The 14,532-nt window shown below is 33.9% G+C and overlaps 1 protein-coding gene across 1 annotated transcript in view; it reads right to left on the bottom strand.

Annotated features, from left to right (window-relative positions):
- Positions 1-14,532, bottom strand: part of LOC111034986 (superoxide dismutase [Cu-Zn] 1-like) — an 85,146-nt gene that overhangs the window by 13,142 nt on the left and 57,472 nt on the right. The window contains exon 4 of the mRNA XM_022316450.1: positions 2,797-3,047. Coding sequence (XP_022172142.1) covers positions 2,797-3,047 — 251 coding nt within the window. The remainder of the gene's footprint in view (positions 1-2,796; positions 3,048-14,532) is intronic.

Here is a 14,532-nt window from a genome sequence, read left to right as displayed (position 1 = left end):
CGCAGTTTGGCATATATTATTATAAAGCAATTATAACATTCATTTGCGGTTCTAAAATGGCTTATATTTTTTTTTATTTCTAGGCGGTACCTATAGGTAGGCTAGGTAATATTTATAAATTAAATAGGCGAAAACTCTAAAGGAAAAAATATTATGTCGTAGGTGACAGAAAAAATGTACCGTGGTCGTGGACGTCATTATGACAGCGGAAAAAACGATCAATTTTTTACGCTCATAAAGTTAGCAGCACAGCTATGACAGATACATTCAACAAACTTGTTGGACATTATTTTTGGTGCAAGAGTCTTAGACACCTTTGTGTTGCTAACTATAGACGCCAACAGCAACTTTATGTCAGCAAAATGTCACTCTAATAAAAAATGTCGAGCTCGATTTGTTGGACTACCTATACTCCGAAAATGTTTGAATGTTATTTTCGCCGGCAGAGCTTTCTTAAAAGTAGTGCGGCCAACAACAGTGAGACACGAAAGCGATTTTGATTCAACATGAAATCATATTTTTAATTTCAGAGTACTTAGGTACCTATCTGCGGTCCACGGGAAACGCTTCCGAATCGGAACTACGACGATGGTTCGGTTATGGCGGATCTCTGAAATATATTATGACCGCGGTTGTCTTCCCGACAGGTGACGACTTTATATAAATTACTCACAGCAGCGTTGAGCTACTGCTGAAAGTCGATGAAAGTTACATGGCGTATGATGTGGATATATATATATATATGAAGATAACATCAAATGTTATCGCGTTTATTAGTTATCACACTTATTCTCCTGCGTCCTATCTCACATCCAAGCCTAGGTACACGGCGGGATTTATTTCGTACCCATCAATCAGGTAAATCGTAATATTAATATAATATTATATACAGGTATATTTTAAATTTTAAATACAGTGAATATATAGCTGCAGGTATGTATTGTACATACCTACTGTATAATGTATATACGTATGCGTAGGAGGAAATAGAGGATTTAAAATGAAAAGTAGTATTCCACGTACAACCTAATCCTATATAGCGTATACAACTTCTAACCACCAAAAAAACGAAGTGTTTTATTTTTTTGCCCGGAAAACTTTGGAAGACTATTATTATAATATAATGTACCTACGTTCGCACTGCAACAGTGGGTAATAATCATACATATTTCTATCGTTATTATTTATGATGGTAGAAAAAACTTTTAATTTTTAAATCGCCCTCTGTACCCTCGATCTCGACCCGAAAACTTATTAAGCTGTTTTTATGACTCAGCACCACGGCGTACCCGGTGCCGGTCATTGTTTTATATACATATATACATTTAATTGCTTTAATGGAATATCTAGATGACTTTATTATATAATACAACCACGACACGTTAAAATTATAAAAATAAAATATTAATATTTTAATCGTTAAAAGCATAAGTGCACACATAATATATAATATATTACGCATGCGTAAATAGGTGTGTAGAACTTTCAATAGGTAACATATTATAAAGACGAATGCTGTTGGTCTTGTAGCCTAGTACTATACTGATTGCCGACTTGATATCTAAGCTGTCTTAAATAATATAACGGACGTTCTAGTTAAAACTTAGAAGGCACGGTGTCACCCCCCCCCCTAATGTAATAGTAACAATAAATACAATTATTTTACACTCGATATTTTTAGCGTGCTTTTTCATTTGACTCATATTATATGTAGAGTCACGGAAATTAATTTCGCTGCTATTTAAAGATAATATTTTGGATATTGTCGTCGGTAAAAACTTAACTTTTAAAAAAAATGTAGCATATTGTTGGACTTAAAACGACCGCCCGCCGCCAAACATGGGCAGAAAAGCAATCACAAATTCACAGACATAATACACGCAGAATACAGAAAGCAGAAAACGTATAGTGATATCACAATAGGCATGCGTACAGCTGCAGCTTATGCTGCACCTTTGAAAGCCGTTGAGTGCAGTATACATTTATTAAAGGGACGTGTGTTGCACATTTTGCATACATAAATATTTTGTTGGTTTATAAGTGGATATTGTTTATCTGCAGTGAATGGGTATGGAATTGAATTAAAACGCATAAATAAATAAATAAAACAATGAGCCTACAATATTATCATAATTATGTGCCAAATTAAATCGCATCTTATATAATATTATTTATAAAAATTAATGTTCTTTGTTAATCCTCTATATAGATTCAGAAACTCGGTTAACTGTTTTCAATAAAAGTGATATCAATATACTCTTCATTATTATTGTACCTGATCCCAAAGTCTGTGCACGCCTACGTGCACATCACTGCAGTACAATGCAGTGTATAAATTATACAATATACAGGTATCTTTATGGGGGTTAAAGCTCAAAATACAGAAATTAAAATAAATGCAAGATAAAACCCGCGTTTATTGATCGTACTTCATATACTGATATAAATAGTTATAAATTACAAATAAATAAATTATAATACTATAATAGGTAAGAAAGCGTGTTGGCCGTGAAAACGTTTTGAAAAAAATAGAAAATAACAGACATATAGATAGAGTGTGAGACAGAGATAGAGAACCATATTATAATGAATATAGAGAGCGAAGGAAGATAGCCGAGCGGGTAAAATATTTTAAAGACATTAATGTATATAGAGACCCTTGTAAAAAACAAATATCCCGATAACTAAGCCACGTCCGTGTATATGTAACACACGGCGCATAAATTAACGATAAATTAAGCGAAAAAAAAATAATAATATTAATAATTGCGCGAATTAATTGTGCAGTGTGCCTACAGGATTCCGATGACTCCGCATGCAACCCTGGAACCGGCGTGTCCGGTTGTCAGGCTGTCGGTGAACCCTCCGCGGCCCATATCGTCGGTGTCGGCGTGCACGACCACTGCGCGACCCAGGATGTTGTGGGCGCCGACCAGTGAGATGAGAGAGTCCGAGTAGGAGAACTGTGCCACCCCCGTGTTGTCCGCTTGGATGTTGCCCAAGTCTCCGGCGTGTCTGGTCTCGTCGTTGGGGCCGCCGTGTTTGTTCTGCGAAAAAAAAAAATGATAAATTACGTTAGTTTAAAAATATTGTATAATAATAATAATAATAATATCATCGTATTTAATTAAATATTTTAGGTAGTTATATAATATATCATTTGGCAGAGTTCGGATAATATTACAGCAATATTATGAACTAACTCACCACTATTCCAGCGCAAGTAGGTGGCCTATTCGGAGATCTATCAACAAAATCTCGTAGAAATCTGCTGTCCCTAATATTATATAGTGTAGCAAGTACAGCCCTTCCGCATCATATACACCACCTGGACTGCATTACGAGAAGGGTGGAGGAGGAAGAACATTAAAATGTTCAATTATAATTATAATTGTCTATAATGTTTATTAAAATATTGATTTACTCGTATATTTCGAAATGGGTTAAGATATGTATACAGACGAATCGGGGAGACAAAAAACATTTACTCCCCGACGTAAAAATCGTCAACGCGACACTGTCCCCTCCATTCTACCATTTATTAACATATTATGATGAAACGCCAAAGAAGTTTTTTTTCATAAGACTTTTACGTGTTCGTATATGTGTATTTAAATTGTAATTTGTACAGTAAATTATTATAATTATCTAAGAAGCGAGTAAGGGCCTAGTAGTAGATTAAGTGGAGATTTGCGTTCGTAGAAACACGTGTAAAGATGTACTTTGTAGAAAAGCAAAACGTTTACCAACAAATTTATTTTATATGGTTACTTTACTGATGATATACTTAATAGGTATGCCCATGCGGTATTTAGGTACAAAATGTTATACTTATAAGTTATAACACATATTATAATGTATTTGAATACCTGTATAATATAGTCGTTAAACGTCATTTGTGACTAAGACTAACAGAGCGATACACATACGTTCATTAGATTTCATAATTGAACGTTATTTTCAATACTCAATAATGCGATTTTGAAATGATATAATTGCATTTTAAGTGATTGAGGATCGAAGACTTTAAAATTGATGCCTTTTCGAAGAAAAATGTATAATATTACCATTTACAATATAATATATATATAGAGTGCAAATAATATAATATTAAATTTATATACTATTAGTTTTAAGCAAACAAGTCAGTAAATTCACTATTCTCATCGAATACATAGAATCGCTCGAATATTTCTCATTCTCAGTACTTACACTTTATTTACTCAGTTTTACTTCAAAATCACACGAAATGTCCATAATACGAATCCATAATATTCCATACTAGAGAAATTATATGATATATTATGTATTATTTGCGCACAATATAGGATATTCTTAGCGAGACAAATCGTCAACATCTGTAATTGTAGCTATGGTGTTAATAAATAGGTACATACTTTGATAGTGGAAATAAATTATTATAATCTACATATAGGACAGTTGTACTTTAACGTGTACATGTGTGACAGTGAGCGAAACACACATACGTGTATACTATTATACATTGCAATAAATGATAAGTACACATTTTTCGTTTGAGCTTTAAGACGTGTACAGACGAAGAAAGAAGAATCGTTCAAATTACGTCATCGCAGGTTGTCTCTGGTGTAGGCAATAAGTGTCAGACCTATGATTTCGGCGGTGTGTCGTTTATATGCATATACAATATAACACATTAATAAATACAACGTCATAATATCTGAACTGTATATAACTATGAATAACAATAATAGTAATAATATTTCTATTATTACATATGCGAGCTTGTAAACCGAAATCACGTTTATTTGGGTTCTTCACATACATGTGTATTGTGTATTTATAATATGACGCTCGAGCGAAGACTAATCGTTTCCAATCTCACATCACATCATCGCATGTGACGGATATGATATACATATATGTAATATATGTATACAACCCGATGACGACCATAAAAAAAAAATCGTATGTTAACGATGGTAAATATATCACATTATAGTATATAAACGATATTTTTGTATATAGAATATTCGTGATAATACTATTGACATTGAAGCTCTTGCTACGTCTGAGTGGTAAGAATGGAATATGGTCGTATCAAAGACGGATGTACCACGGAGAAATTATATTTTTTTGGAGAAATAAATCAAATCGAACTCTCACAAAACCCACATCAGTGATCGTCGACATTAACCATAAACGAGAGTATAATAATATATTTGTATCGTGAGTGTCCTTATATTACACGTGTATATAATAGAAGTATACTCAATACACATATACGATAGGTAAGTATCTGCGCATAATATGTAAGTACTGAGTACAGCTAAATGTGCCGAAAAGTTTATGAAGATGAAACCCCCCATGTCCAATAACAACCACCGTTAAAAAAATTAATTTAGATTATACAGTATACACTTATCCTATTCTACCGAGTAGCTGATAATCATAATACAATACAATTAGAACGAATATTTGTGCCAATGCCGAGCTAATTTGTATAAATATTATTCAGTTTCACGTCAATTAATATTTAATCAAAATAATTGTGGGTATCATTATAAGTTGGATAATAATACACATAATTAAATTATACATTTAATACAATAATTAACTTTTTGGTTGAAAGACGTAATAGGAGGTACCCAAGTAGAATAGAAGTATAATTATTATATACGCGTTAAATACTAATAATTAAATAGGCACACCGTGGAAAATTATAGAAGTTACAATATAATTCTTAAAAAATTAGTGCACTTTAAAATTTTTGAACTGTTTGTGTACATGCCTGTATAGCATGTACTCAATAGATTTGATATTGTAGTCAATAATCATAGCAAATATAGTCGAGCACAATCTTCTCGATCGAAAACTCAGTGTTGCCCGATAATAGTAAATAAGCTCAAGACTCCTGATCAAAAATAATGTGATTGGTAAAATGAATGAATTATCAATAACCGGATATCTTATAAATTAAGAATGAGCAAAAATAAAAACAAAAAAAACCTGCTCAATCGTACACAGAAGCACACGAACACCTTGAAGTGTAAAAAACGAAAATTTCGTTCTCATTCATTAAAATCGTTCTCGAGACATTAAAATCAAAAAATTCACAACATTAACTGCTCGGCGAGTTGTCACAGTAATAAATAATAGTAAACAACACACATAATATATTATATTATATATAGCTATGTGCTACCGCGCGTGGGGCATTAAATACAATTATACGAAATATAATACAATGATCGATTTTTTAAAACAATAATAATATCCCTATACAATGGTACGATATACATTATATTATACACTATCCCGGAGTGATCAAATCGGATCGTATATCAAAACCTATCAACGTCGGGTAAACAAATACGCACGTCGTGTTATTATAATTCAATAAAGGACGCACGGAATTCGACGGTCGTTACGATATAATACGCTCGTGGTGCATTTGTGTAATAATAATAATAATAATAATAATAATATATAATGCGAGAAACAGAGAGAGAGAGAGAGAGAGAGTGAGAGAGAGAGAGAGGGAATGAGCGAGGGAGACAGACAGACAGTTTCCCGGCGCGCCGCCCAGAGACGACTTTAACGACCATGTCCTTATGTGGCGACCTCACAACGTCAAATTAGCTCCTGTAAATTAACTATAAATGAAAAAATCAATAAACCAAAGACGGCGGGCCCCTGTAACAATGGACCGCTGCAGCCGCCGCCGCCGCCCCGTCGCACTTCGTCGTCGTCGTCGTCGCCGTACACAAAACATCAGGTAACTTATATTATGAGTGTACATAATATGTACGGCGGCGTTATCGCATTGTTAACGTAACGCGCGTTTCGAGTAACAAAAAAAAACGCCAAGAAGGAAAACTGTTTAATAATTTAACGTGGTATAGTCCTACCGCGGGTGTGTGTGTTCGAGTTGAAGGTAAACCGTTTTTTTTTTTTTGTTTCTTTTCGAAAATTGCGGCGACCGCCCGAGCACGTCTTCTTCTCGGAGCGTTTGAAATGTTCGTCGGCGACGACGGCCACCGCCACCGAGACATGGGAGATGATAAGGACGATAAGTTTAGGATAGTTTGAAAAGGCCGCCCTACGAATATACCAACAAATATGTATGTTCAACATAATGTTATATTATAACACGCATCTCGGGCGTTTGTGTGTGTGTGTGTGAGTTCATTACAGGACGATAAATAACTCGTAATAAAAAAAGATGGGACGGGGTAAATAAAAACGGAATGACAACAATAGCGGCTCATCGTAATCTACCGCAATAAACAACATGGTATAGGACGCTCTTGTAAGTACAACAACGATCCGTGCCGCGGTGTTAAACCGTACTCGTTGGCTGCTTGCTCTGCGGGAAGCCACCTTAACCGACGCGATCTAAGAGCCGATGAGAAACGTCGCACGTCGACTGCAATATTCAGGTCCTCCTCCTCCTCCTCGCGGGTGTCAAAACATCGTGTAAATATTTCAAAAGAAATGTATACATTATTTTATAATATACCTGACGAATCATATGGGCTACTGCTGTAGTTTGGAAGAAAAAAAAACAATGTTCTCCGACTCTCGCGTTTCACAGTCCCGAAAATTGTTCAATATATTATAGGCGATTAGGCGTGAATTTCAAAATATATTCGGGAAAGACCGAGGGATTTATATGATCGACGATGTCATAAGAGAGGCCTATAGGAACTTGTTTAAGGGGTCCTACTGGGGTGACAACTCACTGAATTTACACTAGACGTTTCATTAACGCTGCGAAGACGTAAACTAATGACCGTAACTATATGTAAGGACTCGAAAGCCAACCCTGCTAGTGAGCTAAATATATGCCTATTTAATATATATGTAGCCACTGTAGCAGGCGAGCTATATATGTACATAGGCCTACGATTCTATTCTAAAAATGCGTTACAATAACACTATACTGTCAGTTTGACACTACATATTATTATGCATGAATATGGAAACTCATGAGTTATAGGGATATTCGGTTAAATCATAATATTCATGACTCAAACTCAAATCTAATATTTCTGAAGATATGATTTAACGATTGCGTTATATATCTACTTGACTGAAGGGTTACTGGATTTCCACTGGACGTTTTACTATATAAATGCTGCGAAGACGTAAACTAATAACCGTAACTATGTAAGGAAACGAAAGCCAACCGTGCCCGTCCCCTATATTAATATATGGATATATATATATATATGTTGTATATATAATAGAACCGCCACTGCAGGCGAGCTATACATATATATGTATAGAGGCTGGCGATTCGCTATAACTGTATTATAAGACGCCGTGCGTATTATACGCATAACAGACCGGTGCAGTGATTTATGATTGACCTTTTTTTTTTTTTTCGTCTTTCCCGACCGTTCTTGCAGCGCTCGCAAAGACCTTTGAATTTGCATTCCACGCAAATATACGCCTTTAAAATACAAAAACTCCAGGACGAAACCAGCAACAGTGGCGGCGAGGATACCGACAGCCGCGATTCTCGCCGAGGATAAAATATTTATCGCGGCAAAAAAGATTTATCACTCGACCTTGTTGATTTTTTTTCATCGCATATAATATATATATTACACATCACTTATGTATAATGTATGTATTGTATTTTTGTAGCATGCTTCAAGATGGCTCGATCGCGTGTATATATATATATATATGTATAGTTGAGTACGGCGTGTGGAAATAAAAAAACAAGTAGAAACTGTGAAACAATAATTATTTATTTATGAATTTCCAACTGCTTTTTTTCGGGACGCGCTTATTCGTAGAACGATTCCCATCGATTTGGTTGAGCGCGAATTTTCGGGTACTATATTATACTTTTGTTCAGTGATATTAATATTATCAATTATAATTTATAAGAAAGTTGGGTTATTGTGAGAATTAAAATCCGCGGTCGAAAAAGTATACGTAAATAATGCCTGACACTGTAACCGTTCTCTCGCGTTCTCTCGATTATTAAATATAAAATACTTTTGAAAATCTCCAGAAAATATTGTTGCGCTGTACCTATACAATATTATGCACTCCATTTTACGGTTAAACACTACAACGGCGCTCAGTGGGATAGCGCTAAACAAACTTTTCGAATAGAATTTAATTAAATTTTCCGACGACGGATCGCCCCTGCCGCCTATGTTGCATATTATATAAACGTCCTTAAAACATATCGACGGCACGTTTTCTATTGTATTTAATATATATTGAAGTGTATATAAGACCATGTATATAATATTATAATACAATGACATTTTATATTCACGAATAAAATCGACGAAAAGTCACAATTGGTAAAATGTGTGCGTAAACTCTCGTGCAAAAATGTTCATATAATCGAATAGTTAAAGTATATACTGGTATAATAATATGATCTACATTATTGTACATGCGCGAACATCGTCTTCGTGCAAAACGAAGTTAAGTATAAGCGCCTAAACGTCTGTGCGGCGTCTTTAAACATTTTACACGTACCACGAGCGGAAATATCAATAAAATATAATGTTTAGTCGCTTGCAGTCGATTACGTGCCTGTTTAAAGCTCGGACCTTAAGCTCTGAAAACTTAGAATAAAGACTTTAGCTGGCCATCTCACATTCGCTATTAGATGTGCCTACTCGAAAACGGCGAAAATATGTAAGTGTCAAGTCCCGACAACAATGCGACGCACACAATTTGGTCGGAGATTTGAATGGGTACAACTGTGACGATCTTGCGATGACGCGTATCGGCAGCGACCATGGCTTTTCGTGTGTGATTTCTGCGTGTGATTTCCGCAGCCAAAAGTTATACGGCTGGTGAATATAATAATAACAATTACATATTATTACACGGCCCGGTTCAGTCTCGGTCTCCGCTAAAACCCATCAAGTACATGAGTTATATGTATACGTGTGTAACGCGAAGATTTCTGTGGCTAACGATTTTTGCAGTTTCGTCGTTCTTTATACACTCGCGTACGAACGACAATGTTTTCGGCCCGACGGAAAAGATTTCACTTCCGAAGACGCGCCGAAACGTCGGTCAGAAATTCAGCGTACAATTTGGTTTTTATCGGTATACGACTCGTCTTGTGCATATTATGTAACACGTAATACTACACATTACCGCAGTATTCGTGAGCGTGCGTGTGCGTGTGTGTGTGTAGTATAACAAAGTATATACATCCGTTTTCATGTTATAATTTTACGCCGCAGCCGCAGCCGTCACATCCATCATCGGCGGCGAGACTTATTAGCCGACCCGTCGAGGGGGATAACAACTGCGACTAATATAATATATATAATAATAATAATAATAATATAAAGTATATGTACCTATAGCTAACGCTTGGCGGCGGCGTATACATAAGAGACGGCGCCCGGCCACGATAACGACGACGACTTACACACGGATACATACACATCAGCTCTTTCGGTTTTGTGATGGTGCAGCGTGTGTGCAATGTGTTTCCTGTAACTATACTTTTAAGTGTATAGGTACTATATACACATATATATATATTATATATACGCGTAGTCGAGTCGTCTGTTCCTTCGTCTATTATTCGTCCGCTCGTACCTCGCGAGATCGAAACCAGTATTTATTCGAAAAGAGCATATTATATTATGTGCTCGAGCCTATATCATTATATTGTTGCATATAATATGGGCGCCTATCTTGTTTTTGTTTTGTCGCCGCAGAATGCACAATTTCGAAGTATAAAAATTTCAAATATGCCCTGCGCGTCCTTCAAACAACCACGGACCCCGAGATGTTTGGATAGCCTGCAGGTGGCAATATGCGGTGTAATCATTATAGTAGAATTATATTTAATGTGTTACATATTATTCTATTATAATATCAAATTATAATTTTATGAGCTTTTCCGTGACAGAGTAATTCGCGCAACGGCGCAACCCACGTATACTTGCGTTTTAAACGAAATTTGATCGCAGTATCGAGAAATACAGATTTTTTTCTCCTCATTGCAAGCGTCGTGCACGAGAGCATTATTTTACAGGTCGTTTCGTAATGGGTAGGTAATACATAATAGTATTGTTGTATATATATTATATATATGTGTATATATAGCTGCCCTTATTGTATATTATTATTACATATACATAGTATGTATTAGAGTACATGTTATATAGGCAGGTATAAGTAGGTAGGTACTTTTGAACGTTTTTAGCTCCTATCGTGTAACTCAAAACCGGTTATCTCAGACCGTATAGTGATTTTAAGTTATAATAATAGTAAAAAAATTTGTAAATTAGATACGATCGTCCCGACACGGTGTTCGGATTGCTTGTAATCATCATTTTTATCGCCGTTTAATTGTTACGATCGCGGTAATGTATATATATATTATACTTGTATGGTATAATATACCTTTGGTTTATTCATAATACTAAACAACATATTGTCTTGTTTTATTTATTTGTCGTAACGAATCAAACCCTAGCTGGTCGTGTGGTTAGGTATACATTGTAAGTACCTACTCTATGAATATGTATTAATAGGTAATAATATAAATTTCGGTTGTATCCACAGAACGCTGTTGTTTCAATACGATTTCATATTACCGACAGTGAGTGTATCAATATTTGTGTTCATCTAATAACTTATACGACGTTTGGGGAAGAAAATACACCAATTAAAATTTAATTTTCGTATTTGAAAACATTTTATTTCATAAATATATGTTATTACCTAGGTACTGTGATTATTTTTGATTTCTCACACTGGCTGCAGTAAAATTATATGAATATATAATTACAATCAATAATATTTTAATGAATAATACTATCGTTAGACTTTGGATTTTTATTGGCAGTCGAATGGACCTCTAGACATGTTCAGTGGCCCAGAAAATAGAAATTATACTCGAAACGCTAATATATACTAAACGAAATAAACACATAAAAGGTTTTATTTATTTTTTATAAAAGCATTATAATGTTTTCAACAATTTACACTTTATTCTATAGTTTTGTAATGGTGATAAAGTGGTGTTCATAATATTGTTATTGTTTATCCAGGAAAGTATTTTTCCCAGGCAAAGTTTTTTTGAAAATGCGGACACAATGTGACCGATCGAATGTCAAAAGTGAGATAAACTGTATTCAATAGAAAATTATAAATCATTTATAAAACTGAAGTGGGTTCTCAGTTTCTCACGTCACATTTTGTAATCTTTTAGAAAAACGGACAGCGGAAATGCAACATATTTCAATTTGACTAAAATGTATAGGAACGAGTTTTTGAATAGTGTCAAAACGTTTTCGTTTAACTTGGATGTTTAATAATTGACTTCCCCGACTAGATATTTAAAATACATAAATAATAATATTTATAATAGTATGGAAATGAGTTAATTTTACGCATAAATGTTTCGCATTGAAATAATACAAAATGGAAGAACAATACTTAATTGTATGGAATCCATTGCGGCCTTTAATACGAAATAGTTGCATACTTGCATATTACTATACAATTCTTCGATTATATAATTCAATTTAAATTTTAAATACATATTATATAAATTCATTTTTTCTATGCAATTGCTAATCAAAAATTAAAAAAAAAAACAATTGTGTTTGTTTTATCAAGTTTGTGTGCATATGTAGTTTTAAACAGTTTAGGTATGTAGGTACTCGCTATATGTACTAAAAGTGAATTGTTCTTCATTAGACAACTAAAATAAATGTTTTATATATTTTTCCCATATCTGTTCAAAGGTCAAAGGTCATCGTTTAACATCGATGTTTAAAACAATATGAACGATAGCTCAATGAAAAACGATCTTTATGTAAATCACAATTATTATAATACAGTCTGTAGGTAGCAGTACTAGGTTACGTTATTATGGAAAATACTTAAAATCAATATTTAAAATTTTAAAAGACGTTTTATACATTAAAACTGACAAAATCGTACTTTTTAGAATGACAATATAATGTTTTTATATATTTTTTTTTGTATTCCTCAGCAGAATTTCATACCTGGAGTATTTTTTTATGTAAAAAATAAAGTTCAAGCGTGCATAATTGATTAGTTATACTTACATAATATAAGTAATACGTTTAGATGAGTAGAATTGTATAATTGTGGAATAATATTTTGCAGGGTGCACTCGTACAACTGCACAAGGTTCATCGATGATTTAAATATTAATATAACTGAATAACTGTACAAGTTCAAAGATCGATTTTTGTGTATTAAATTGCTCATATTTTTTTCAAAAATGATGTTTTATGAAGACTTCAAATGTTGTAAATATCCAGTAGTGGTGGTGCCTACCCGTAACAAGGGTATCTATGGTTTGGTTTATTATTTATATTATTAATAAATAAGTACCCATCCTAACCTTCTATATTTAAATACTTATGTGCAATACTTCTACAAAACGAAATCTTACATCGATGTTAACTATTTTAACGTTCAGCGATATTTGAACACTACCCGCATGATAATTTGCAAAGCAAGCCGAAACCTTATCTAATCTGTTATGTATGATTATGACGTGCTGTTTTATTACAACTTTTTTTTGGCTCTTATATTCTTCACGTAACATAGCTCTGCACTTATCGGTGCTGCTCTCAAATATCTTCTGTCGTTGACCATAATGACTGTGTATGTTACATGCAGTATGTACCCATACATTATATGTATTTATATTTACATTATATATATATTATTTTGTTTGCGCTTAGGGTGTGGTTGAGTTTGCGACTTATTTAAATAAGCGACTACAAGTTGCTGAAATATTGCATGATTTAAAACAACCGTTTCAGAACATGATATAAACGAGAATCGTTTGGTTTAATGTTGTGTGAGAGAATATAAACACTATGATTAAGCACGAGTGACAGTTGACACATATCGTAGCTCTTCCGGAACTTTCAATCTTGACCTGGAAGCCAAGGGGGCGGGAAAGAAGAAAAATGCACTTATATATTATATTGTCGGTTGAGTATACAAAACATATAGGTAGTGATTTGTTAAACGCACATTTCGACATTTTTGAATCGAAATAAGTTAGTGGCTTGGAAGTTTCGTCGAAAAAAAATTAAATACTTGAGTGCGTTATTATGTAGTGCACTTACACCAGACACGATCTATAAACACTGCGGGTTTCATAAAATCTGAGAATCGGTATAGTTTTCATACTAAATACAAATTAAATTCAACAATAATGATGCATAGTTGGTTTAATTTAATAGAGAAATTATAATCTATTTTAAAGTCAATAATTATAGATGGTTACTATAATATTTAAAATATTATACAATATTGCGATGATTAAAACCTGAACTATACGATGTCCAATTATGTTTCTAAATGCCGACGAACTGGGATATAATATGAAGTTTACATAGGATCATTATGTTTAATTTTGTTATCAGTGCGACGATTTATTACTATTTTATAGTAGGTAAGGAAAATTCAAGTAGGAAATTACTATTTAGTAATAATTAACTGTTTTCATTAAATTTTACAATCATCATTTATGTAACTTAAATGTAGGCT

The sequence above is a fragment of the Myzus persicae genome, unplaced genomic scaffold (assembly GCF_001856785.1).
Source record: "Myzus persicae strain clone G006 unplaced genomic scaffold, MPER_G0061.0, whole genome shotgun sequence".
In the NCBI taxonomy this organism is placed as follows: domain Eukaryota; kingdom Metazoa; phylum Arthropoda; class Insecta; order Hemiptera; family Aphididae; genus Myzus; species Myzus persicae.
The sequence above is the reverse complement of the archived record's forward strand: the minus strand, read 5'-3'. Positions and strand labels throughout refer to the sequence as shown.